The sequence below is a fragment of the Ogataea polymorpha genome (assembly GCF_001664045.1).
Source record: "Ogataea polymorpha strain NCYC 495 leu1.1 chromosome Unknown OGAPOscaffold_3, whole genome shotgun sequence".
Classification (NCBI taxonomy): Eukaryota; Fungi; Ascomycota; class Pichiomycetes; order Pichiales; family Pichiaceae; genus Ogataea; species Ogataea polymorpha.
This window is the reverse complement of record NW_017264700.1, coordinates 906,656-932,246: the sequence shown is the minus strand read 5'-3', so window position 1 is coordinate 932,246 and position 25,591 is coordinate 906,656. Positions and strand designations below refer to the sequence as shown.

At 41.4% G+C, this 25,591-nt stretch overlaps 12 protein-coding genes across 12 annotated transcripts; 4 read left to right on the top strand and 8 right to left on the bottom strand.

The window, feature by feature from the left end:
* Positions 1 to 35: 35 nt before the first annotated feature.
* On the bottom strand, positions 36 to 1,330 carry OGAPODRAFT_16247 (uncharacterized protein). The gene has a single exon (XM_018354287.1). The coding sequence runs from the start codon at positions 1,264 to 1,266 to the stop codon at positions 43 to 45; it is 1,224 nt and encodes a 407-aa protein (XP_018211583.1). The 5' UTR covers positions 1,267 to 1,330; the 3' UTR covers positions 36 to 42.
* A 693-nt stretch (positions 1,331 to 2,023) lies between these two features.
* On the top strand, positions 2,024 to 4,499 carry OGAPODRAFT_16246 (uncharacterized protein). The gene has a single exon (XM_018354286.1). The coding sequence runs from the start codon at positions 2,121 to 2,123 to the stop codon at positions 3,378 to 3,380; it is 1,260 nt and encodes a 419-aa protein (XP_018211582.1). The 5' UTR covers positions 2,024 to 2,120; the 3' UTR covers positions 3,381 to 4,499.
* Positions 3,409 to 4,840, bottom strand: OGAPODRAFT_23954 (uncharacterized protein; the record flags this gene model as incomplete). Its single annotated transcript, XM_018355257.1, has 2 exons — positions 3,409 to 4,457; positions 4,813 to 4,840. The coding sequence occupies 2 exons, from the start codon at positions 4,838 to 4,840 to the stop codon at positions 3,409 to 3,411; spliced, it is 1,077 nt and encodes a 358-aa protein (XP_018211581.1).
* OGAPODRAFT_16245 (uncharacterized protein) lies at positions 4,641 to 7,519 on the bottom strand. Its single transcript, XM_018354285.1, has one exon. It carries the CDS (start codon positions 6,767 to 6,769, stop codon positions 5,288 to 5,290), a length of 1,482 nt encoding a protein of 493 aa, XP_018211580.1. The 5' UTR covers positions 6,770 to 7,519; the 3' UTR covers positions 4,641 to 5,287.
* Positions 7,520 to 7,631: 112 nt separating this feature from the next.
* On the bottom strand, positions 7,632 to 8,460 carry OGAPODRAFT_16244 (translation initiation factor eIF1). Its single transcript, XM_018354284.1, has 2 exons — positions 8,081 to 8,460; positions 7,632 to 8,002 (listed from the first exon to the last, which is right to left on the bottom strand). The coding sequence occupies exons 1-2, from the start codon at positions 8,109 to 8,111 to the stop codon at positions 7,704 to 7,706; spliced, it is 330 nt and encodes a 109-aa protein (XP_018211579.1). The 5' UTR covers positions 8,112 to 8,460; the 3' UTR covers positions 7,632 to 7,703.
* A 110-nt stretch (positions 8,461 to 8,570) lies between these two features.
* OGAPODRAFT_108915 (uncharacterized protein) lies at positions 8,571 to 11,629 on the top strand (the record flags this gene model as incomplete). The annotated part of the gene is made up of 2 exons (XM_018353252.1): positions 8,571 to 11,479; positions 11,515 to 11,629. The coding sequence occupies 2 exons, from the start codon at positions 8,571 to 8,573 to the stop codon at positions 11,627 to 11,629; spliced, it is 3,024 nt and encodes a 1,007-aa protein (XP_018211855.1).
* A 12-nt stretch (positions 11,630 to 11,641) lies between these two features.
* OGAPODRAFT_108913 (uncharacterized protein) lies at positions 11,642 to 12,241 on the bottom strand (the record flags this gene model as incomplete). Its single annotated transcript, XM_018353250.1, has 1 exon — positions 11,642 to 12,241. The coding sequence occupies one exon, from the start codon at positions 12,239 to 12,241 to the stop codon at positions 11,642 to 11,644; it is 600 nt and encodes a 199-aa protein (XP_018211853.1).
* Positions 12,242 to 12,471: 230 nt separating this feature from the next.
* OGAPODRAFT_108914 (uncharacterized protein) lies at positions 12,472 to 13,085 on the top strand (the record flags this gene model as incomplete). The annotated part of the gene is made up of 2 exons (XM_018353251.1): positions 12,472 to 12,606; positions 12,639 to 13,085. The coding sequence occupies 2 exons, from the start codon at positions 12,472 to 12,474 to the stop codon at positions 13,083 to 13,085; spliced, it is 582 nt and encodes a 193-aa protein (XP_018211854.1).
* A 239-nt stretch (positions 13,086 to 13,324) lies between these two features.
* OGAPODRAFT_16243 (uncharacterized protein) lies at positions 13,325 to 15,656 on the bottom strand. Its single transcript, XM_018354283.1, has one exon. It carries the CDS (start codon positions 15,647 to 15,649, stop codon positions 14,417 to 14,419), a length of 1,233 nt encoding a protein of 410 aa, XP_018211578.1. The 5' UTR covers positions 15,650 to 15,656; the 3' UTR covers positions 13,325 to 14,416.
* A 283-nt stretch (positions 15,657 to 15,939) lies between these two features.
* On the bottom strand, positions 15,940 to 17,249 carry OGAPODRAFT_16242 (uncharacterized protein). The gene has a single exon (XM_018354282.1). It carries the CDS (start codon positions 17,195 to 17,197, stop codon positions 15,977 to 15,979), a length of 1,221 nt encoding a protein of 406 aa, XP_018211577.1. The 5' UTR covers positions 17,198 to 17,249; the 3' UTR covers positions 15,940 to 15,976.
* On the bottom strand, positions 15,940 to 25,542 carry OGAPODRAFT_76169 (uncharacterized protein). Its single transcript, XM_018356140.1, has one exon. It carries the CDS (start codon positions 25,434 to 25,436, stop codon positions 23,355 to 23,357), a length of 2,082 nt encoding a protein of 693 aa, XP_018211575.1. The 5' UTR covers positions 25,437 to 25,542; the 3' UTR covers positions 15,940 to 23,354.
* Positions 17,572 to 25,542, top strand: OGAPODRAFT_16241 (fatty acid synthase alpha subunit). Its single transcript, XM_018354281.1, has one exon. The coding sequence runs from the start codon at positions 18,083 to 18,085 to the stop codon at positions 23,216 to 23,218; it is 5,136 nt and encodes a 1,711-aa protein (XP_018211576.1). The 5' UTR covers positions 17,572 to 18,082; the 3' UTR covers positions 23,219 to 25,542.
* Positions 25,543 to 25,591: the final 49 nt, after the last annotated feature.

The following is a 25,591-nucleotide window of genomic DNA, read 5'->3' as shown; positions in this document are numbered from 1 at the left end:
AAATTAGTGGGAAAAAAATATTCCTAATGCTTCTTTGATTATTTATTTACAGCCAGGAGTCCTATTTTGAAGCCATCTTTTATTAATACTCTCTGGTGCCTCAAGACATTCCCGCTGTTCGATGCGTATATGGGAATGTTTGCCTGGTGTACTACAAGTATTTGAACCATTTTTTGACCTTTCTTCACATGGTTCGATAACATGTTTCATCGTGGTAGCGACAGTGTATTTGGCCCCCAAATCTACCCACATCTGGTTGAATTTTGTAATTTGAATTCTGTCTGATGTGAGAGTTTTCGACCACACCACATTGTGGTCGAACTCGCAATCATACAAAACCAATGGGAGTGGACTGGCAATTGTGTAATTTGGACGACCTGGAAAAAGTTTAATGTCAAGAAGCTTTCTCACTATTTCAGGCTCCTCTAGTTCTTGGCCGACCAAAAACAAAATAGACATCATGGATCTCACCTGATGCCAAAGGAATGCTGATCCCTTGAGACTAAAAGCGTAGATGTTCTCTCCCAAATTTGTTCTTTCGATGGACGAAGAAATGATTTTCCGTTTGTAGTTGACGATTTGCTTGGATCCGTCCACCTTGCAGAAGTTACGGAAATCCTGCTCGCCAACGAAATAAGACGCAGCTTGTTGCATCATCTTAATATTCAAATTTCCTTGCTCAAAGAAATATTTATAGTGTCTCGATAGACAGGAAAACCTAGCATCAAACCCCTCTGGTGGTCTCAAACAAATGGAATGAATTCTTATATCTTCCGGAAGAACCTTGTTCAGAATCTTCACATAATCAAGCTCTTTTACGTCGTTGAGAGGATCTGCCAATTCGTCTTGAGTCAAATTCGATCTCACCACCAAAGAAATTACTTGGTTCATCGCACTCACGCCTTTGTCAGTCCTGCCACATCTGCTGAAATCACAGTCAGCTGGGTCCAAGCTGCGGATCAGCTTTGTCTTTTCTAAAGCTTTTAAGATAAACATTTCTACGGTTGGAATGTTCGATGTATCACTTTGATAAGCGAGTCCATGATAATTCCAACCCAAATAAGAAAATTTGAGGGCTATCCTTCGCTTATTGTACTTCGAAAAATCAAATTCTCTTCGTGGCCTTTTAGCGTTCTCCGATACGTGATCACAATCACTTGATATTTGATGAACAGATTTGTTTTGATTAACTCTTGAGTCATATTCCTGTAATCGTTTAATTAATGCATCTTTGGTCCATCCGCTGTAATCTGGCATCTCAGGCATATGAAGTGCTATATAAGTATGGAATTGTCTTGGATGAGATGAGATTAGTTTTCCTAATTGGTGTTTTATGGTTAGGCTAAATGTGTTCATACAACGAAAAATCAGATAGCGAACTAACGACTTTTCCCACTTTTGCCTTAGATTTATCGCATACAAAAATGCTTTTGAAGGTTGAGAGTATTAGTTTCCTTAGACACCTTTTTCGCAGTAATTCGCAAAAACACCTTCGCACAGGAAAAAAAAATTTAAAATTTGATTTCTTTCAAAATAAGTTTGTCTTTGAATCAAGTTCCTCTATGGCGGCAGAAAATAAGCTAACATGGGACTCCTTGCCTTACGAACTACTTCCTTGGCTTCGGGAGGCTTTGGTCTCGAACGGTTATGAAAGTATGACTCCTGTTCAGGCCTCAGTAATCCCTTTGTTCTCTGGGAACAAAGATGTTGTGGTGCAAGCTGTGACAGGCTCCGGTAAAACATTGGCATTTGTTATTCCAGTTTTGGAGAAAATATGTCACTTCCTACGTGAAGAATCAACATTCAAAAGAGGGCATTTTGGAGCTCTAATTATATGCCCTACGAAAGAACTCGCATTTCAGATAGAAGGAGTCATCAACAATCTGGTTGAATTTTGTCCTGATGACAGCTATAAATTAAAAGCTCAAGCCGTTCTTGGGGGGGTGGGAACTGTATTGACAGATGTACAAAATTTTATGAAAACTAGAGCTCAAGTCATCATCGCTACTCCAGGGAGAGTAGTGGAATTTTTGCAGCATTCTATGGTGAAGACATCCAGTTGTCAAGTATTAATTTTGGATGAAGCTGATCGATTACTTGATCACAATTTCAGTTCAGAAATGTCATTAATTGCCAAAATTTTGCCTCGACAGAAAAGGGTCGGAATGTTCTCTGCAACTATGTCTGCAGTGATCGATGATGTATTCAAGCTTGGCATGTCCAATCCTGTTCGGATCACAGTGAAATCTGATCAATTAAGCAAAAAGTTGATACCGTCGAAGCTGAGACTATTTTATAGCATCGTCCCGGCCGATCAGAAAATAGGACTTCTTTTCCATCTGCTGGAATCATATCAGTTCAAAAGGGCAATTGTTTATTTTCCAACATGTGTGTGTGTTTCTTACTTCTATATGTTGCTGAATCATCTCTTGTCTTGTTTATATAAACAAGGCAACGATTGCAAAGGTATAAGGCTACACTCCTTGCACGGGAAGCTGCAGTTGGAAACTAGGACAAAAACGCTGTCTCTTTTTTCCGGGCTTTCAGATTATAAGAACGTGCTGCTCAGTACAGATGTCGCCGCCCGAGGCTTAGATATACCTGATGTCGATCTGGTCATACAACTCGATCCTCCTACGGACCCTGACGTCTTTGTTCACAGATGTGGTCGCGCTGGTCGCGCCGGGAAATCCGGTACTGCTGTGGTGTTCTTGACTCCAGGCCTTGAAGAAAACTACGTTGATTTCATGAGTTTGAGAAAGGTGGAATTACACGACCTTGGCAATGTACATTACGATCCTCAAAGATTTGAGCTGATCCATCAGGAGTCACGTACCTGGTTACTTGCTGATAGAGCTAGACACGAAAAGGCGACAAAGGCGTTTGTGACTTACATCCGACATTACTCGAAACATTCTGCTGCATCTATATTCCGACTTTCTGCCTTGGACTATTGGGGACTCGCAAAAGAGTTCTCCCTTTTCAGGTTTCCAAAGATGCCAGAAAACAAATTTATCCATGATTTTCCTGAGGGCGGATTCATTGACAAAAGTGTGACTTTCGAAAATCAATCCTACTCAAACGCACAGAATGAAAACGAAAGATTGCAGGAATTTTGTTTATCCTCGAAAACAGTACAACCCAATGATGCAATTCTCGATAGAAAAGCACGGAAGGAAAGGAATTCACCCTGGAGTAAGAATGCAAAGTCTAAAGTTAACGAAAAGCAGTCGTCATACAGCTCGAAAGAAAACAAAAAAAAACGGCTATTATTACCAGAAGCTGAACTCCGGGAAACTCAAGAGGATTGGAAAGATCTCGTGAGATCTAATAAGAGACAAAAGGCCCGCGAAACGACGAATTTTTTTAATGATTTATGATAAAAGCTTTTGTATAAATAAGCAAATACTAAGTATTTAGAAGACCCTTCAGGTCTGAAGGGGCATCAAATTTGAGAGCTTCTTTCCAAAATTTGGACAAATGTCTGCTTCCTGAGTCGCAAGCAATAAAAACTATGGTATCGCCTTTTTTGGCCTTCGTAAAAGCTACCCTAGCAGAAGCTACCGCATTCACGCAAGAACTCGATCCAAGAAAAAGCCCCTCATTCTCGTTGAGATATCGAGCCATCAAAAGAGCCTGTTTGTCGCTGACTTTTTCCGCCGCATCAATATACATCTCTCCCCGTGAGAAATTATTAGTAATTCTGTTCAATCCAATTCCTTCCACTAGAGTGTCAACTTGATGCCTTCTTCTGGTTCCTTCTTTCTCGACTGTGTCATACATTATACCATACTGAACTCTATTGTAAAGGCCGGATCCTTGAGGGTCCGCCAAGATTGTCTTAATTGCGGCATTCTTCTGTTTGAAGAATATCGAACAGCCTGCAATTGTGCCACCCGTTCCTGCGCCTGAAACGAAAAAATTTAACTTTCCACCTGTTTGCTCCCATATCTCTTTTGCGGTAGTTTCATAGTGAACTTTCCAGTTGCACTCGTTCTCGAATTGGTCTGCAAACACAGCGTTATTATCGGAACCGGAATCACTAGCAATTTTATCGGCTCCACTTTTGGCTGCATTTACATATTGATTTGGGTCGACAATGGATGCTGGTTTCACTTTTTCAATAACAGCTCCATACATTCGTAGGAGATTCACTTTCTCATCCGAAGTGTCATCAGGCAGGCATATATGTGCTGTGTAGCCCAAAGACTTGCAAAGCATAGCTATTGAAATGCCCGTAGACCCTGAAGTCCCTTCAAAAATGACATCGCCCCTGTTGGGTTTAATCAAATTTCTATTTTCAAAGTCCTTAATAATCGCCAGAGCAACTCTATCTTTCGCCGACCCCCCTGGATTGCATAGTTCCATTTTTGCATATATCTCACAGCCCGTAGCCTCGGAAAGTGAGCGTATTTTGAGAAGAGGTGTATTGCCTATCAAATCTGCCAAACATTCAGCTTTTGTTTGTTTTCCTCTGAACTTTTTGAGGTTTTTCAGCCATGGATAGAAGGCTGCGACTAGGGATAAAATTAAAGCTGCGTGAATCCCTTTATAAATTTGAGACATTCTAATTTAGCTACAGTTAAAATTCGTACTTATACTCGTAGCGATTTTTTCGATGTTACTCAAATTTAGTCCGATAAAACATTCTTGGTAGATGATGCCTTCTTCGAAAGAATTTGAAGTTCTGGAGTCTTTCAAAAGATGTATTCTGCTTTTTCACACCAGAATATATGAGCTATACAATAGCAATGATTTGACAAAACAATTGCTGGCTTCGAATTGGTCAAAATATATAACATTAATTTTTACTTACATGTTTATCGCAATCATGACCCATCAAGTACTCATACTAATTGGATGCCATCTGGGACTAATATCTAAACAAGTGGATTTATTCATTGAAACTCCAACGCATTGCTCGCATGTATACGTTTCAGCCAACATTATCCAAAAGAATGGCAAACTAAAAAGAGAGCTTTTCAGTCGGCCGATAGTATATTACATCGAATTTGGTCCTGATGATTATGAAGATCCGGACCTCGGAACAACGCTTGGATTTCTGCGCGGGAAACTTTTGGCGCTTTTACGAGAGAATGAGCTTTTGAATAAGCATAATCAACAGCTGAAACATATTCAATGTGATCAATTGCAGATCTTCAAGAAAGAACGCTTACTGACTGATGATGATGAATTCCTCTGTAATATGGATGTCAACACGGGAGATAAGCTAACTTGTATCGCTCAAATTTAGCTATCATTAAATCGGGTGTTGATCATTAACAAATCAGAACTCCAGTTCGTCCCTCTTAGGCATAGTTGACAATCTCAAATCTGGAGAAAGTTCGCCAGGCGTTATCATATCATTTGAGCCCTCATTTATTTGTCCTGGCTCGGCCGAAACTACCTTGGAATAGCCTGTGTCATTGTTTCTTCTGTGACCTCTATGCGCTCGTGTCAACCAATTATAGTTACCTGCGTAAATGTCAAATAATCCCATTCCAAAGTTTTTTATCACCAGAAACAGTAAGACCATCAAACAAAGTAGAAGTACGCTTGTTATAGCTCCGAAAGCAACGACTGATTGCCTTCCAGGTAAATCTTGATAAGTTGAATGATAGCGAAGATACACCCTCACAATCTTGAATATTATAAATCCCAACCCAATGGTACAGCACATTGAAAAGATCGTGGAAGTTAATTTCTTTTCTCTTGACGTGGAGTAATCTGCACCAAAAATAACAAACACCGAAAGAAACAAAGCAGCCAGTGTCAAACCAAACTCTGCATCTGATTTGTTCGGTGCTATAACCACGGCTTGAAGAAAGTATCCTGGTGCAAAGAATAAAGCCAGCAATAAAGCATCGCGATGTAAGTTGAACACTGTATTCGCGTAGATCATTTTCCGATTGTTACCAATAGTTTCTCCCGTGAACTTTTGAAACTTGTCTTTCAATCGAAACCCAATTCCAAACTGAATCACACAAATCAGTGACGCAAGGATAATCACCGCAATAGATAAGCTTTTGATGTGAACTTTTGCAGCAGCGGTCCCAGACCCAAAAGCATCAGATGTGGAGGTAAACAGTTGATTGTATGCTGCAAAACTAGTAATTGTTGTATTAATCTCGTTATACTGAATGCCCGCATATATTGCCATTGCAGCAAGAAACAAAATTGAGGATACCAAGTGGTAAACATTCCTTGTATAGAGAACAATTAATGTGGTCAGTATCTGGTAAAGTTCCGCATAGATGTAAAGTGCTAGGTATGCACCCATAGCATATCTCTTTTGTTTGAGATAGGATCTGTAATACCCGTAAATTGCTAACACCGGATTAAAGTCGTCACTTTTTGACTCAATCAGCCTGAAACTGCTAAAGAACAATCCACATATAGTGCACTCAATCGCAAGGATCACAATGGCTGATATGAAAGAAGCAAAGAGAAAGAGCTTTATCCACGCATTATCGTTGTCTACCACATTCTCACGGAATTTTATCCAAAAGGTCTTTTCCAATTCTTTTTCGAGATTTCGTTCTTCCGGATTATCAAAGGCCATTCTCTTCTCTGGTGCTTGCAAGCCTGTAAACGAATAATTGTCCACAGAATCTCGTAGATTGAAAGATCCCCTATTCGAAGCCGAACGTGACCTTGAGCCTGATCTCGAAGTCGAAGTCGAACTTCTACCTGAGCCCAAAAACGATCTACTCCCTGATCTGGTTGACCTCGTCTGGCTAGCACTTCGCATATTCTTCAAATTGTTCATTGAATAATGAGCGAAGGGGATGAGTAAATCAGTGGAGGAATCTATGGCTCCAAAATATTTTGATTACAAACCAAAAGTTACGTTATGAGTTGAAGCAACCTAGACAGGTCCAATTTTTATCTGAAGGTCTGTTTGCGATACTAAAGCTATTATTATTAGACATTCGTGTATCATTATTTCAGTTGTAGTCTGTCAAGGAAAGGCTAGCGCTTCTTGTTATTCAAACGAGTCTTTGAAATTTTCGAAATGTCGTGACTCTTGTGTTTTGGTGCCTGAGGCTGACGGTTTAGAGATCCTTTTTGACTTACGAGAAAAATTGGGTCGTTTTTCAGCAATGTGCTGTCAACACTAGTTGCTGGTTTTTCGAGTGCAGGGCTCGATGAGTTATGATGAATATCACTTAAGCCTTGTGAAGTTTTTCGGTTGTTTAGATGTTTTGGAAGTTTATTAAGATGGTCATTTGTGCAACTATTTCCGTCACCGCCCGGTTGGTGCTCAGCAGGATTTTTGTACATCCAGTCTATCCGCACTGATTTAGATTGATTATATTTTGCTGGCAATTCTTTGTTCGCATTTTCGTGAGCAGTCTCATCTCTTCTCTCTGAGAGTAACTCCCGTTCTTTTTCCCACACTTTGGTTCTATTCTTCAGTAGCCTTGGGTTCCAAGATTTTTTGAGATTGAGGTCGGAAACCATAGATAAAAATTATATTGTTTGCCTTGAGTCAAGAAGTGAGAGAAACTGTTGTCCGTCAAAATAGGCACCTTTGCTGAAGATATACTTTTACAGTGTAGTTGTGTAACGGAACGGGAAAAAGTAGTTTTTCTTAACCAAAAGCTAGCAATATTGTTGAAAAAGCCAAAATAATTTGACATCCATATATTTGAGCGAATATGTAGAGATTAGATCATCAGGACTACAAAGCAGACTTCAGCTTAAAATCCGTGTATTTTGATATTTTTCTTTTGAAGACCAAGCTGCTGAATTAAGAATTCCATTACTTTCAATCTTTGATCTCCCTGTAACTGAATCACCTCCCCTAGATCGTCGTCTTTGACAATGTTGCCGTTACAAGCAAAATCCTTCTTCAGCACCTTCAGAATCCTTTTCAAGTCATATTCTTCGGGGACTCCTTGAACAGTTGTTAATGTTTTCCTTCCATTTCTTTGTTGAATGCGGATATGGATATAATTTGTTGGTTGGGTCTCAGCGTCTCCAGTATCCGCAAAAGGATCTAAATGTTAGTACCTTAGTAGACTTGTGAAGCCCTCAGAATCCGAATGTAGAAGAACACCAGGAATGAGTCACTTACCAAATGATTTGAGGTTTTCAATAGAGCTCATTAATTGGTTGTCACTGTAAAGTATTAAATAAAGTTTATGTATCCAAAAAAATTTTCCGGTTTCTGGAATTCACCATAGGTCTTTAGGTTTATCAGATAACCACATATATTGTTATGCGTACTGTACTGCATGCAACGTTGACCGCGTTTCAGTGAAGATTTTGTTCAAGCTCCCGAGTACATAAGATCTTTAGCTACTAAAATTTGACATAGTCGTGGAGTTCGCACCCTACTGTTTTTGGATAACGATCGTTAGCAAACAAACGATATTCATAGTTTCAAGTGAGGGTATTAATTAGCAAGGTTTGCGTGTTCATACCGTAAGAGCTCGATATTTAAAGTAGCTTGACGTATATCTGATTCTCTTTTTTTTCTTTTGAACACCTAATAAGTAGTCTCAAATTCAGAAGAAATTCCGCTCTCTTATTTATATCACCGGTGGTAAAACGAAATTCACATTATGCTTAGTTTTGGAGGTCATTCCAATTTGGACATTCAAACAAGTTTGAAAAAGGCATGCACTGCAGACGTGGCTGCTCCGAAAAGAAAACATGTTAGAGCCTGCATCGTTTATACTTGGGATCATAAGTCGTCTCGGGAGTTTTGGCATTGTCTTAAGCTATTGCCAATTCAGTCAAACGATATTCAGATATTCAAGACATTGATCGTTATTCATAAAGTCTTGCAAGAAGGTCATCCAACTTGCTTAATAGGAGGGTTCAAAAACATCAGTTGGCTCGAAAGTCTCAGCCGATTCTCTAACAACGGTACTTCGGCAGGTTACACGAGATTGATCAAGGAATATGTTTTCTACTTAGAGCAGAAGCTGAAATTTCATCACGATCATAGGGGATTCAACGGAATGTTTGAGTATGAAGAATATGTCTCATTGAGAACTGTTAGTGACCCCAACGAAGGTTTTGAATCCATTATGGACTTACTCTCTTTGCAAGATTTCTTGGATAACCTACAGAGAGTAATATTCTCCTCTATACGACATACTTCGGAATCAGAGTGCGTGATTAGTTCACTCGTTCCAATTATCGCCGAATCTTACGGAATCTACAAGTTTTTGATTTCAATGCTGAGAGCTTTATACAAGTCATCCGAGACTGAGGAAGTGATTGCGCCTTTGAAAGATCGGTTTGACGTTCAGCATCATCGTCTTTTTGAGTTTTATGCTGATTGCTCTTCCATCAAGTATCTGACAACTCTTGTTACAATTCCAAGATTACCTTCGAGTCCCCCAACTCTTGAAGATGAAGAGGACCCACAAGGGTACCCCTTAACGAGAGAAAGATCCTCAGTTAGCAATTCCGAGGAATCCAGTATACCGCGTTCTAGTAATATTCAGTCTCAACCTACTGGGGCCATGGTTGACTCGTTTGAGAGGCAGCAACAAGAGTTGGAAGAACAACAAAGAAAGGCAGAAGAGAGAAGGCAAGCTGAACTTCTTGAACAACAGATGTTACAGCGAGATCAAGCGCGTTTTTGGGAGGAACAGCAAAGGCAACAAGCTGTATCCCAGGAGCTTGCTCAGAGTCAGCTGCTAGCCGACCAAATGCAACGACAAGCTCAAGGGAAGTTGGCTCAATTAGAACAGGATTTGTTGACTCTAGGAGGGCAGCATGAGAGGGACCAATTGATGCTCGAACAATACGACCAGAGGGTAAAAGTTCTGGAGAACGAGTTGAGGATTGTGACACAAACTGCTGAGGAACAATTAGCAGTCAAGACATCACAGTGTTCTCATTTGGAGGAACAGGTTCAGTACTGGAAGAATAAGTATGAATCACTTGCCAAATTATATTCCCAGCTTAGACAAGAGCATCTGAATCTTTTGGGCAAATTCAAGACTGTTCAACAAAAGGCTGCGTCAGCTCAGGAATCTATAGACAAACGAGAGAAACTTGAGAAGGACTTGAAAGCGAAAAATATTGAATTAGCAGACTTGATTAAGGAAAGAGATCGCGCAAGACTTGACTTGGCTAGGATAAAAGGAAATGATTCCGAGCAGGTTCAACTGTTGAGGACCCAGCTGCGGGACATGGAGTCCAAGTTAAAGTTGCTCGAAGAAACACATTCTCAAAACCTAGCATCAGTTTTTGCGCAACACAGCAAAGAGATTGAGGAAATCAAGGCAAGCGCATCTGAGCTCAAAGGAGGTGAATCAAACGAAGCTGCGCAACAAGAAGTACAGATGTTGCAGCAAGCAATGGATGATACTATGCAAGAGTTGGCAGAGCAACATCAGGCCATTGAAAAAGAAGCTGAAACAAGAGTTCTTCGGTTGATAGACACATTGCTTAAAGTAAGCACTGATCGTCTTCGTGAGTTCGTTTTCAACCTTGAGTCTCCAGTGTACTCTAATACTGACATTCCAACTGCAGAGTACCTAGGTACCATGTTGGAGAAAGTTTCCCACTTGAGTACTCAGTTTTCCACCACCATGACAGATTACATCGCAGATAATATGAGAGGAGACAGTGAAAGTGGCCTCATCAAAGCTATCACAGAGTTTACTGATTCGATCGGCAATTTGTTCTCAAATGTTAAGGCGGTTCTTCGTGATCGTAAGGACGATGTGCAGGAAATTCTTGTCGAGGGCGCAAAAGACCTTGCTCACATGGTTGAGCTATTTTTCGAATCGATGCTTAGCGACCACTTGTTGAAGCTGGAAATTCATGAAAGGACCGACAGAGTCATCACTGGCAACATCAATGTGCAAGAAGTCATTCAAAGCTTGATGCAGGTCGTCGAAGTATTCAGGGACCCTGGTAGGAAAAGCCCCGTTTCCTCTGACGAACTTGGCTACTTCTTAGACAAGGAGCTTGCAAACACACAAGCAGCAGTTGAAAAGGCAGCAGACCTACTTGAGTCAATGTCAACCCGACACAAGCTTGAGGTCCAGGAGGGTGGTTCCCTTGAGGTAAATGAAGCAATCATCTCTTGCGCTAGTGCTATCATAAATGCTGTCAAATTGCTGTTGGAAGCTTGTATAGAAGCACAGGAGGAAATTGTATCTCGTGGAAAGGGGTCCTTGTCCAGAGCTTTATTCTACAAGAAAAATAATCGCTGGACCGAAGGTCTTATATCGGCCTCAAAACAAGTTGCTTACGCAACTGGTATACTCATTAGAATGGCAGACGGTGTTTTAGCCGGAACAAACTCGAGTGAGGAGCTAATTGTCGCATCTAACGAGGTTGCATCGGCTACTGCGCAGCTAGTCTCTTCTTCCCGTGTTAAGTCGGATCTAATGTCACAAAGCCATTTAAATTTGGAGGAAGCATCAAGGAAGGTTACATCTTCCTGCAAAATGTTAGTCACCAAGGTTAGGAGTCTTTTGCTCACCGACGAGAGCAATAAACGGTTGATTACTCGCAACTCACCGCCCACGAGAACAGAACAGCTGAGCTCGAACAGCAGGTGGAGATACTCAAACTCGAAAGTGCACTTTCTCAGGCTAGGAAACGGCTCGGTGAAATTAGAAAATTCAGCTACAGAGATGAAGAATCCTAGAATGCTTCAATCTTATGCTCTTGACTTGCTCCTAGCTCGCTTGTTGGTAAACCACACCCGGACCTGGAGTGGGCTAATCCCGCACTCTCTTGCTATCCTTTCCCTTTCCTTCGAATTGGGGAATCGTTTCACTTTGAATGCCTTTTCCAAAAGCTCTTTGCTCGATTCTGGTATATGTCTTCTCTTTTTCTTATCAAAGCACTCTGAAACTAAACACTCTTTGTAGACGTCCAGTTCCTCCGTATTCCTCATTTCCGTCTCCACTTCAGCTTTCTCAATGGCAAACCCACAACATAGACTTTCGTATTTGTCGTTGGAGCGTATCTCCATGATAGCCGCCTCCCAGTCATCCAAGAGCTTCCTATAGTGTTGCTTAACCCGGTCTGCTGCACCTCCCGCCCCGATAGCAAGCAAAGCGTTTCTCTCAGATCTCAGAGAATCCTCCAAGATCCTCACGCCTTCTTTTCTAATGTCTCCAAACACGTAATTTTCGGAAGCAAGGTCCCCTTCTCTCCTTTGGCTATCTAAAGAAGGTTCGTTCTTGTTGCCTATCAGGCTGGTAGTCATATCATGCAGCAAAAGAAGTGAGTTCAATAGCAAACCAGACCCCATGACTCGAAGCACTAATAATCTCTCGCGATAGAGCAGCCAGTAAGTATTTTATGTGGGTGTATCACCTTTTGGCAGATACGGGTATAAAAATGTTTCACTCCTGCAACCATTTCCTGGATTGCCTCTGCGCCTTATAGAGGTTTCAAGTCACTATATATTGCAATCTAAGCTCTAGAGATCAAAGATAGATCTTCAGAAGTCCAAATCAATAACGAAAATATCGTAGTCAAATGGAGAGAAAGGCTAAACGAGCTATTGGGAAACCGAAGAATAGATTTCTGATTACAAGGGGGGTTGTCAATGGAATATTGAAAAGAGAAAGCGGCCAACTGGATTTTAGGTCAATTTCCAAAATAGCCTCGATTGTGAGTACTTATGTTCAGCAACTAACAAGTAGGTATGGAGCAAAAGAACTCAAAAGTTTGATCGCTATTTTAAATATTTGGAATCAAGGGAAAATCAGCTATCGACCCAGTTTCTACGAAATATACTTGCTGGAAACGGTAGCGCGGGCGTCCAAATCCTCTCAAGATCTGACATCGAAGGACAGGAAAAATTGATAAATCACGCACATGACCCCGAAGTATATCTGATGGATTTCAAGGTGAACAATCAAAGCAAGCCGATCATCAAATTTGAAAAATCACCTTATAGTAGGATGCGATTCAAGAGTTTCGAGACGGGTAAAAACATGCTAGGGAACCATTACGATAGTAACACTAACAGACGACGGAGAATTAAATCTAAAAATGGCTCAAACAGAGGCTCATCACAGTATATTCGAGTGTTTGCTACGCCCTTCACTGATGCACAAATTGAGGATGTATACGTAAGCTATTGCTAATCCAGAGCGGGTAACTATTATATCACCGAAAGCGTTTCACTGGATTACGTAATAGTGATGGACAATTCTCGTCAAGCAGGCATTGATTGAAATTGTCAGCGATTAAACCCCTTCTCGTTTTGCAGAAATGTTGCTACACGACTTTCAAGGAGTCGACAATTAAATCCTTTCTAGTTACCCTACCCAAAACGTACTTAACAAATGAAAAATGTGTCTATGGTATGGAATGATCAAGTGGATTAGGCCGTCACTAGATTTAATGCAAGAATTTCATCTCTTGACAAGGTATCGTAAGGTTGGTCGCATGTATTATACACTAAAGGTGAATCAAAAGGAGATTCTACCTGAGCAAAAGCAGCCGAGATCGTTGGTCAGTGACTTGATGGATTTGCTCGAAAAACCAACCCACAAACGGGCTATAGATCAACATGTAGAAAACAAGTTGACAACGGTCAGGTATATTGAAAGTCTTGAAAAAGACCACTATCAAAGAATATTGCACGAATTAACCTCTGTGTTGCAACCTCTGGGGAAATCTAGCAATCAAAGCCAGCCCATAAGTGCCTGTCATTCGTTCCTTGGATCAGAAGTGAAAGCAGTAAACCAGTATATACGGAAGTTGAGAAAACAGTCAGACATTATTTTTGTGGCAGATTATTTACTTGCGCATGGGCGACTCAATACAACCTTTCTCGCATCTCTGGTATTCAAAATGAATCGGGCTACTTTGGAGGGTTTTATTAGCACAGCAATCAATGACGGCAGGTTTGCATCGCTGGACGAAGCACTGCTCTGTAAAGCGTATGTGATATTCTGTTACCGTTTAAGGCAACTGGGAATGATGACTTTGTCTGATGATCTTATTAAACAACAACTATCATCACTTTGGCTACCCTGCATCCGTCGTGAACAATTCACAAACGCAAAATATCTGAGAAACCTTATGTCGATATTGGTGGAAGCTTTAAATGAGAATGAGTTGATATCCATCGTAAAATCAGCCAAAAGTATGCACATGGCCTATATTTTATGGGAATTGAAACCACACAGATACAGAGAGATAAGAGAGGCATTTGTTGTTAGTTCACACCATCCAGTCTCAAATCGCAATCTATCAGTGCATCAGAAATTGATTCTTTATTTATTATCGAACCCAGGGGTTTATGAGGACGATCACTTGCAGATCAAATTACAGGCGCTTTCTCGACGGCATCGACTTTCATATGGCGAGTGCGTTTCGGAGAACTCGTTCTTCGAATCGCTAAAATCTATCATTATATCCCAAAATATCGTGCTTTTCTGTTAGTACTTACGCCGGGGATGGGTCGAAGTCAAAATTCGGGGAACAGGTACCCAAAGTCATCTGGGGAGCTGTTATTTCCATAATCATAGTCTTCTTCGGGATATAACTCGAACTGGGAGCTGTCGCCTACGCCATTGGGAATATTAGGTTCATACGGTGTTTCAATATTCCCACTCAAAAGATTTTCCCACACGACTTCCTGAAACCATGGATGATTTTTTATATCTTCAACTCCATGGCGAAGATTACCTAGCCTGAAAGTGACGTCTTTCATTATTAAACCTCTGATGAGAGACCTTGCATCTGGTTCGACGAAATGAGGAACCTCATATTCACACTTGCTTATTTTCTCATAAATCTTTATTGGTGATGTGTCGTAGAAAGGAGTCGTGCCAACTAGCATTTCATAAATTAGAATGCCAAACGACCACCAATCGACCGCTTTGTTATACGGTTGGACCGCGATTACTTCCGGGGCGATGTAATCAGGTGTACCACACAAGGTATATGTGGCCGTTTCAACTTCCTTGGCAAAACCAAAATCAGTTAATTTTATGTGTCCAGATCTTGTCAATAATATGTTTTCAGGCTTGAGATCTCGATAGACAATATTTTTGGAGTGTAGATATTCAAGAGCGAGCAAGACTTCTGCAGCGTAGAATTTGGCCACTTGATTAGGGAAAACTTTCGATTTCCTCAGCAGTGAAAACAGCTCTCCACCTTCGATGTAGTCCATTACCATAAATATGGATTTTGTGTCTTGAAAAGTTCCCCACATCCTTGTGATGAATGGATGTTGTAACACGGACAAAATTCTCCTCTCATCGTTGGTGTGCTCGATTTGCTTGGATTTGACTATTTTCCGCTTCTGGAACACCTTCATCGCATAATATCGTCCATTATGGTTTGACCTAACCAAATGTACACGTCCAAAAAATCCAGTGCCCAATGTACGTATAACTTTGAAATCGTTTATAGAATACTTTCCTTTTGTCTGCTTATAAGGAAGATTGGTATGCCTGGTGACATTTTGAGAAGTTGAATTCATTCCCTTGTTGAAAGAGTCTTTGGCCATGTCAGGATGATTTGACAGAAAACTAGAATTTTGATTAAGGGTTGTTTCACTAAAAGATGCTTGCTTGCATTGGTATTGATCTTGTATTATTAGGGATGATGGAACACGCTGAGATTCAGATGACGATAATTGTTCAGCAGAAACTGCTCCTTGGTGCACCATATGAACTTGATCAGAAGAGCTCATGTTTTGATCCAGAAATGCCCACTGATTGAAATAGTAGCTCTCATTATGAAGCTTGCAATATGCCAGTAAATTTAATAGAGTTAGTTTACTGACATCAAAAAAACTATTGCGAATGCAAATAGTTATTCCAATTTAGCTTACGTAATAGCTTTTATACTGTAAATTTGCATGAAAATGATTTGTAAAAATTTGTCTGAATGGAACTTCGGTAAGCTAGTTCCAAAATAGTTTTGGTTTCCTATCCAGGGCAGCAAGCACCCCTTGATCTGTATTCTTGGGGTTTGATGTATATTAGCGTATATAATCTTTTAAGCACCTGACTTTTGGCTAGTCCGAATCTCGAGATTCTTGGCTTGAGTACATCAAACCTGTCAGCTCGCTCAGGACATTGTACCAAGTCTTGAGTTCGTCTTCAGAGGATGCCTCCAACACCAATGTTTTAGAGCTCTTGATGAATGCTGATGACAAATCTTTGCCATGAAGTTTGAATCTGTAAGGGCCTGAGTCGACTAAATCTTTGACAGTGCATTCAGGTAGGAAAAAGACATGATTTGGTTGGGTGTTCGAACAGACCCTGGAATTGAACTCGAAGAGAAATCGATTTTTGGTGATAACATAATAATGTGATGACATCTTCGAGCTAAACTTTCCATCCTTTCTTGCCAAAACTCCTTCCAATATGGGAACTGTTGAGAAATGTCGTCTATTTGGAAAAGTCACAGTTTCGAGATTTCTTTCATGAGGTTCGGGGATCGAGTCTCGGTTAGAAGAGGGATGTGATAAACCAGGCAAAGTTTCTGATGTTGAGGCTAGTTTGTTGTCGTATACTTTTAGAAATCGTGACCATTCAAGATCATTTGGGATGTCCTGAAAATGTGAATTTAACTTTTGAAAGCTTTTACTGTAGTCTTCGTGAAGGTGAACCAAAATTGATGAGAATAACTCGAAGACTTGCTTCAACTCCTGCATAGTTTGGATTTCGGCTAATCTCAAGTCAGTTTCACTTTTTTGTATGAAATTCAAAAACTTCTGCTCAGACTGAAGCTGTGCGTCTGCCTGAGACATGAGTATTCTTTTACTGAAATAAGGGTCATGACGAAAATCCGACTTTGCATTTTCAGGCAACATTTCGGACTTCGAAATAGATAACTCAAAATGTTCCAATTCCTTCATCGTTTGTTGTAATGCCAGCTTGTATTCCTTTTCATGTGTGTGACACAAGTGACTGAACTCTTTTTGCTTCGTACTTATTGACGATTGAAGTCCCTTCAGTTGTGGAATGACTTGACTTTTCATGGTAGTTTCTGCAAGGCTCATTTGCTTGATAAGTGATTCCGTCTGGTCTTGTAAAAGGCGGAAAAAAGTGTTGATATCATGGTCATGAGACCCAGCGTGCTCGATTTCCGATGTCTCAGTCACCTGCATAGAACCCTCTGGATCAGTTTCAAACCTTACTACCGAGTCAATGGAAGTACTTTTACGTAGCTTTTCGTGTGATTTGATACTTGTGGTGACAATAGTTAAGTGATCGTGTATATAAGCCTCCATGCAAACAACTAGCTGTCTATACTTTTCAAATCGTTCAGAGATGAGTGGCAACGAATTTCTTATCGGGCTGGTGGTCAACCCCAGAGAATTCTCTGGGTCCGCGGACATGCTTTGATAGATTGATGTTTTAGTCTTCGCTAGGCTGCTACAGGAGTATTGGTTCTATAATAAGGACTATTGCTTATCTTTAGCTCTGTGAGGACGAAATTTTGCGTAAATCGGAATGTCCGAGTTTTTTCAAATTGTCTACAATACAGCAGCAAGTTTTCAACAACGTTTTTTGTACTTTTGCACAGCCTTTGAAAGCTCAACAATTCTTTCAACAAGTTTTAGGATATTTAAATTTGAATTGACCTACTTATTGATTTTTTTCTATACACTATAATGAAGCCGGAGATCGAACAAGAATTATCTCATGTTTTGTTGACTGAGCTTCTGGCTTACCAATTTGCCTCTCCTGTGAGATGGATCGAAACTCAAGACGTTTTTCTGAGAGACTTCAACACAGAACGCGTTGTTGAAATAGGGCCTTCCCCTACTTTAGCGGGTATGGCTTCGCGTACCATAAAGGCGAAGTACGAGTCCTATGATGCAGCACTCTCCTTGCAAAGACAAGTTCTTTGTTACTCGAAAGACCAAAAAGAAATTTATTACACTCCCGATCCTGCTGATATTGTGACTGCTGCTGAGGAGTCTCTTCCATCGTCAAAGCCATCCGACGAAACCGCTGCTCCGGTCAGCCCTTCTTTGCCTGTCGTCAGTCAGCAAAGTACTACAGAGCCAACGCAGGTGGCAGTCAACGTTCCTGATGAGCCTGTTAAAGCTTCGTTGGTTCTGCAGGCATTGGTTGCCCACAAATTGAAGAAACCCCTCAACGATATCTCAATGGGGAAAGCGATTAAGGATCTTGTCGGTGGAAAATCCACTGTCCAGAATGAAATTCTTGGTGATCTAGGTAAGGAGTTCGGAGCTACTCCCGAGAAGCCAGAAGATTCCCCATTGCAAGAGCTTGCTGAGCAGTTTCAGGAAACATTTCAGGGCTCACTGGGAAAACAATCTTCCTCCCTTATTGCAAGATTGATGAGCTCTAAAATGCCTGGTGGTTTTTCTGTAGGTGTGGCCAGAAAGTATCTTCAATCTAGATGGGGACTTGGCCCTGGAAGACAGGATTCGGTTCTATTGTATGCTCTTACAAATGAACCGAGCCAAAGATTAGGTTCAGAAGCTGACGCTAAACAATTTTTGGATTCCGCCTCCAACTCTTATGCGTCTCAAAATGGGCTCACCTTATCTCAAGCTGCGTCTCAAAGCTCAGGTGGTTCTGGCGGCTCTGCGGTTGTCGATTCTGCCGCTCTTGATGCTGCAATGAAGGAGAACAAAAATCTTGCTCGTCAACAGCTAGAAACTCTGGCGAGATACTTGAACTACGATTTGATGAAAGGTGAAAAACTCTTCCTCAAGGAGAAAGAAGCGACTGCTCTTCTTCAGGCTGAACTTGATTTGTGGGCCGAGGAGCATGGTGAATTTTATGCCTCGGGGATTAAACCTGTTTTTTCATCGTTGAAAGCTAGATCCTATGACTCTTACTGGAACTGGGCAAGGCAGGACGCGCTATCCATGTATTTTGATATCATTTTTGGAAAGTTGACATCTGTGGACAGGGAGACGGTCACTCAATGCATTCAAATCATGAATAGAGCTAATCCAACTCTGATAAAATTCATGCAGTACCACATTGATCACACCCCGACTCAAAAAGGTGAGACATATGAGCTCGCGAAGAAGCTTGGACAACAACTAATTGACAATTGTCGTGAAGTTCTTAATAAGAGCCCAGTTTACAAAGATATCTCCTACCCTACCGGACCAAAGACGACTGTGGACGAAAAGGGACGTATAATTTATACAGAGGAAGTGAGACCAGCTGTTAGAAAGCTGGAACAATATGTTCATGAAATGGCATTGGGTGGTGAATTAACGAAAGAGCCCCAGCCATCCATTAAAGATGACCTTTCCAGAATATACAAAGCTATTTCCAAGCAGGCTTCGGCTGAAAGCAAGATTGAATTTCAAAAACTCTATGCTAAACTGCTAGATTTTGTTGATCAGTCATCTGAAATTGAGGTTTCTAAATCCACAAAGGCTGTTCTTGGTGATGAAAGTGTCCCTGAATCCGATAGTGACACTGATGAGATTGCTTCGCTTAAGGATTATGCAGAAATTCATAAGCCTGTTTCAAGTATTATTCCACCCGAAACGATACCGTTTTTGCACATTCAAAAGAAAGACAGATTGGGCTTTTGGAGATATGATAAGCATGCTTCCTCGTCATATTTAGATGGTCTCGAAAAGGGTGCAGTTAACGGCATAACATTCAAAGGAAAGTATGCTTTGGTGACGGGGGCTGGTGCAGGTTCTATCGGAGCTGAAATTCTTCAAGGGTTATTGTCGGGTGGTGCAAAAGTCATTGTCACTACGTCAAGATTTTCCAAAAATGTCACCGAATATTATCAGCGGATGTATTCCAGGTACGGTGCTGCGGATTCTACGCTAGTGGTTGTACCTTTTAATCAGGGATCAAAGCAAGATATAAAATCACTTGTTGATTATATCTATGAAGACGGGAAAAAGGGTGGACTTCAATGGGATTTGGATTATGTGATCCCGTTTGCTGCGATTCCGGAAATGGGAATCGAGATCGATGCAATTGACTCCAGATCTGAATTAGCTCATCGAATCATGTTAACTAATTTGTTGAGATTATTAGGGGAAATTTCGTCAAAGAAAAAGGATAGAAATATTCAGACTCGCCCAGCTCAGGTAATCCTCCCTCTATCTCCCAACCATGGCACTTTTGGATCCGATGGTTTATACTCGGAGTCCAAGCTTGGACTTGAGACTCTCTTCAACAGATGGCACTCAGAGTCGTGGTCATCCTATTTAACCATTTGCGGAACAGTAATTGGTTGGACTAGAGGAACGGGTTTGATGTCGGGCAACAATATCATTGCAGAGGGAATCGAAAAGTTAGGCGTTCGCACTTTCTCTCAAAAAGAGATGGCATTCAATATTCTTGGTTTAATGACTCCGGAAGTCGTGAAGCTTTGTGAGGAAGCTCCAATTATGGCGGACCTCAATGGTGGACTCCAATTTGTGGAGAATCTCAGAGAATATACGAACAAATTGAGATCGGATATCAACAGAACATCCGATGTTCGCAGAGCCGTTAGCGTGGAAACTGCAATTGAACATAAGATTGTCAACGGATCTGGTGCAGACGACCCCTTCAACAAAGCAGAGATCAAACCAAGGGCTAACATGAAATTTGAATTCCCAAATCTGAAGTCTTACAAGGAGCTGAAAGCGATGGCTCCAGATCTTGAAGGCATGCTTGATTTGGAAAGAGTAATTGTGATAACAGGCTTTGCCGAGGTTGGTCCTTGGGGAAGTTCTAGAACTCGATGGGAAATGGAAGCTTGTGGTGAATTCTCTTTAGAAGGTTGTATTGAGATGGCTTGGATTATGGGATATATCAAATATTTCAATGGCTCCATCAAAGGAAAGCAGTACACTGGTTGGGTTGATGCGAAAACCAATGAACCTGTGGATGATAAGGATGTCAAGAAGAAGTATGAGGAGGACATTCTAAAACATTCCGGTATCAGACTTGTGGAACCAGAACTGTTCCATGGCTATGATCCAAAGAAAAAGAAGTTTATTCAAGAAGTGGTTGTACAGCACGATCTTGAGCCGTTCGAGACCGATAAAGCTACTGCAGATCAATACAAAGCTTGGCACGGGGATCATGTTGAATGCTTCCCAATCGAAGGCGCTGAGGAATACTCTGTCAGAGTTTTAAAGGGGGCCAAACTTTACATTCCTAAAGCTCTGAGATTTGATAGGCTAGTTGCTGGACAAATCCCAACTGGGTGGGATCCTCGTACATATGGTATTGATGATGACATCATCTCACAGGTTGATCCGATAACACTATATGTTTTAGTCACGGTCGCCGAGACACTCCTGAGTTCGGGTATCACTGATCCATATGAGTTTTACAAGTATGTTCATGTGTCTGAGGTTGGCAATTGTTCTGGCTCGGGAATGGGTGGAGTTTCGGCTCTCAAAGGCATGTTCAAAGACAGATTTTTAGACCAACCGGTTCAAAATGACATTCTTCAGGAGTCGTTCATCAATACCATGTCTGCCTGGGTGAACATGCTTTTGTTATCCTCGTCTGGCCCAATAAAGACCCCTGTCGGAGCATGTGCGACAGCATTGGAATCCGTTGATGTGGGAATGGAAACTATTTTATCAGGAAAGGCGAAAATTGTGATTGTGGGTGGCTATGACGACTTCCAAGAAGAAGGTTCATATGAATTCGCAAATATGAATGCTACTTCCAATGCAGATGATGAGTTTGCTCATGGACGCACGCCTGCTGATATGTCGAGACCCACCACCACTAGCAGAAGCGGCTTTATGGAAGCTCAGGGTTCAGGATTGCAAATTTTGATGACAGCAGAATTGGCTCTTAAAATGGGCGTCCCTATATATGGTATCGTTGCGATGGCATCCACGGCAAGTGATAAAATTGGAAGATCTGTGCCTGCACCTGGAAAAGGTATCCTTACCACTGCTAGAGAGCATCACGGAGATTCTAGGTTTACATCCCCTAAACTGGATATCAAGTACAGAGCAAGACAGCTCAAAGCCAGAACCTCCCAGATCAAAAAGTGGGTTGAGGAGGAATTATCTTTGTTATCGGAGGAAGCCAGGGCTCTTGCAAACCAGGATTCCTCTTTTGATCAAGAAAGGTTCCTGGCTGAACGGGCTGAAGAAATTCGAAAAGAAGCCAAAAGTCAAATCAAAGAAGCCCAAAGAATGTATGGTAACGAGTTTTGGAAAAACGATCCCCGCATTGCACCAATAAGAGGTGCGTTGGCCACATTCGATCTAACGATCGATGATTTGGGTGTGTGTTCTTTCCACGGAACATCTACTAAAGCAAACGATAAAAATGAGACTGCGGCCATAGATAAGATGATGAGCCATTTAGGACGTACGGAAGGAAATCCCGTGTATGGCGTTTTCCAGAAGTATTTGACTGGGCACCCTAAGGGTGCCGCTGGTGCGTGGATGCTTAATGGTGGTTTGCAAATTTTGCAAACGGGTGTGGTTCCGGGAAACAGAAATGCCGACAATGTTGATAAAGTCCTGGAAAACTATGATTATGTTCTTTTCCCTTCGAGAACAATAAAGACGGATGGAATAAAAGCAGTTTCTGTAACCTCATTCGGTTTTGGACAGAAAGGTGCTCAAGCGATTATTGTGAATTCTGACTATCTTTATGCGGCTCTTTCTGAAAAAGAGTATGAACAGTACCAAAAGTTGGTCAAAATGAGATATAAGAAAGCTTACCGTTACATGCACAATGCCATGTTAACAAACTCTCTCTTTGTTGCTAAAACGAAGGCGCCTTACACAGATGACTTAGAGGAGTCAGTGTACCTGGATCCTCTTGCACGCGTTACGGCTACCAAAGAAAATAAGCTAACTTTCAAAGAATCCGAAATTCAGTCCTCTAAACTGTCCAGTGAGTTCTCGACAGAAACAGCTGAGATGCTCAAGAGCATGGCTAGTAGACTGACTGGCGAAAAAGGCGTTGGTGTTGACGTGGAGTTACTGTCCGCCGTTAATATTGAAAACGAAACGTTTTTGGAAAGGAACTTCACAGATACCGAGATCCAATACTGCACATCGTCTTCGTGCCCAAGGGCATCTTTTGCTGGAACCTGGTCTGCTAAAGAAGCAGTTTTCAAATCCTTGGGCGTCAAGTCCAAAGGGGCTGGCGCATCTATGAAAAATATTGAAATTATTCGGGATATCAACGGAGCTCCATCAGTCAGACTCCATGGGGAAGCCGGTGTTGCCGCTTCCGATCAAGGGGTAAAAGCAATCAAGGTTTCCATCTCCCACGACGATATTCAATCTATTGCGGTTGCGATATCAGAGTTCTGATTGAGATGGAGCTATGAAGTCCCGAAATAGAAACTGTACAGAAGTATATAGCTTTAACAAATATAGAGTTTCTGAATGGCTAAGCTATTGTTTACTATGAATGCAGATTGACATTGCCAATGTCCATTGATATTGCCTATGTTTTCTCATTCGGGCGTCGCGATTTTTCCATCAACAGATTGAAAGTTTTGACAATAGCTCTGGATTCCGCCGCATTCGCCGCTTCCAAATGGTATGTCTTTGGAGCTTCGTGGTTTTGCTTCATGACAACTATCTTGAAATAGTGAGGAATGCGGGGGTTTTGCTTCACCTTAATGATTTGATTGAAATCAAAGCTAGTGGTTTTTGACTCGTACCAAGATCCTTTTGATTCGTTGAATGGCAAAATGTATATTTGATGTCCATCTATTACAAGAGATTTGGGATACCTGCCTCTGAAAGACATTTGTTGGCGCCGCCAAATAGTCCATCTATAATATGTGCCTGAACCCAGATAACCTCGATCTTTGGTAGTTTGAGAGTCTCCATGATACGTTCCAGAAATATGGGGCTCATTTCCATTTAGACCCGTCAATTGAAGCAAGGTTTGGAATTTTTTCTTTCGTTTAGACACATGATGTATTGAATTGGCTTGCAACGTTTCATTACTTGAACCCACGTCATTGCCCATCAATGCATTGTTTGAAGCTTTTGTTATTAATGGTTCAATTGCAGGCCCCTGTTGACTATGCCTCCCGGAGGCAAGTCTTCTTGTATTCGAATCAATGAGTATATGGCTTTGATTTTTTTTCTCATCAAAGGTAATTCCTGAACCATCGGAAGTAGCATGCAATGAGGAGTTCAGAGAAGCAAGTCTCTCAGAACCAAGAGTTTCTACAGATCTGGGTCCAGCGTTGGTACTTTCTTGCAAAACACTCGAGGTGGCAACCTTCGGATGTTCAAAATCATTTTGAGAGCTGTCATCGTTAGATTTGTAATCTAGAACAAATTCGTCAGCACAATAAGAAACTAGCAACCGATTTCTCTCAAGAGGTCCCATGTCGTCGTCGATCTGGCCATCGTCGTCAGCTAGATACAGATTCCACTGCTGCGAATTTAAATCGTCAGCAGAAATGACACTTTTATTTCGACTTATTCTCCTAATTTGTGTTAATGAAGCTTTAATAACATCCTCCACAGCAAACGACTCATCTACCTTTATTTGAATCGCATTTTCAAAACCAATGGATAGTCGAGGCACCGTGATCAAACACCGCAGGGCTTTATCACTGTGTACAGCATTCGACAAGTTGTTTTCGAGTCCAAAATCTTCCTTTAACAGATTCGTAAGATTCGAGTGATGTTTCACTGAAAAGGAGCCAGGTTTGCCCTTAGTGAAAAGTGTCTCGCCACTTCTTTTTGAGTTCAAGCTCGATTTTGAGTCGGCAATGTTCAATTTGGAATGAGTCGAGGGGCTGGAGTCAGATGTCGCATCCTGGCGCCAAGAACTTTCTGCATACAAAGCTAAACTTTGCCGCGTTTTAGTGCTCAAACCATCATCATCAGCCGATCTGGACATTTCTGAATCGGTTGAGAAATAATCGTCAGAGTCCAGCTGGCTTTGGAAACCAAAAACATCCATTTCTTTGTCCGAGGGCACCGTGTTTTTAAATAAGAAGCTTTTTGTGCGAGCAATACTGGAATCCAAAGAAACAGATTCCAAGTCCATATCACCACTTCTAGACGCATCTCCTGGCATAAGAGAGCTTGTAGTTACACTGGATTCAGTGGAGAATACGGTGGAATATACGCCTTGTCCCAATGACCTGATGCTTTGTGGCCTAGGTGAAAAGCTATCACGCGAAACACCACTCATCAAGTCTTTATCATCGCCTTCGAGCGCGTGATTTTTATCACTAGAAACTTCGTTTATATCTCCAGTGTGATCATCAGAGGCTGCAGCGAAGTCGTCATTTCCCAAAACCTTCCTGCCCTTAGACTCTTCATTTTGATTTTGACCAGCTTGTTTTAGTGGGACGAGACTAGTAGACGATGTCAACGGCAAGTCTTCCACTGGATCAGGAGACTCGATTGATGGCTTGCGATCTGAATTCTTCAAACGGGAAGGCGTCCCGCCGTTTAAGATAATTTCCGCATTAGCCATCTCGTTTTCTGACGTGCGAACTAGTTCAAGCCGAATAGCATTGAGAAGCGTCTCCCTTTTCTGACAAAAAGCCATGATGCCTTAGTAGGTTCATGTGGCGAAACTTTTGATCTAATAGTCAACAATTCTAGGTTAGCATCAACAAGCACCGAGAATAATCAGCTTAAGCCTTGAGATTTGACATAGATTTCTTCGATTTTGACTCGAAATTCTGCAAAGCTTGCGGATTG

What these genes read in the sequence shown, in the direction of transcription:
- OGAPODRAFT_16244 (XM_018354284.1), bottom strand. Translation starts at nt 8,111, where the DNA reads ATGAGCTCTATTGAAAACCTCAAATCATTTG. An exon ending in TGAAAACCTCAAATCATTTG is followed by an intron (nt 8,003 to 8,080) that starts GTAAGTGACTCA and finishes ACTAACATTTAG; the next exon opens with ATCCTTTTGCGGATACTGGA.
- OGAPODRAFT_16246 (XM_018354286.1), top strand. Translation starts at nt 2,121, where the DNA reads ATGTCATTAATTGCCAAAATTTTGCCTCGACAGAAAAGGGTCGGAATG.
- OGAPODRAFT_16242 (XM_018354282.1), bottom strand. Translation starts at nt 17,197, where the DNA reads ATGGAGGCTTATATACACGATCACTTAACTATTGTCACCACAAGTATC.
- OGAPODRAFT_16241 (XM_018354281.1), top strand. Translation starts at nt 18,083, where the DNA reads ATGGGGAAAGCGATTAAGGATCTTGTCGGTGGAAAATCCACTGTCCAG.
- OGAPODRAFT_16243 (XM_018354283.1), bottom strand. Translation starts at nt 15,649, where the DNA reads ATGAGCTCTTCTGATCAAGTTCATATGGTGCACCAAGGAGCAGTTTCT.
- OGAPODRAFT_76169 (XM_018356140.1), bottom strand. Translation starts at nt 25,436, where the DNA reads ATGGCTTTTTGTCAGAAAAGGGAGACGCTTCTCAATGCTATTCGGCTT.
- OGAPODRAFT_16245 (XM_018354285.1), bottom strand. Translation starts at nt 6,769, where the DNA reads ATGAACAATTTGAAGAATATGCGAAGTGCTAGCCAGACGAGGTCAACC.
- OGAPODRAFT_16247 (XM_018354287.1), bottom strand. Translation starts at nt 1,266, where the DNA reads ATGCCTGAGATGCCAGATTACAGCGGATGGACCAAAGATGCATTAATT.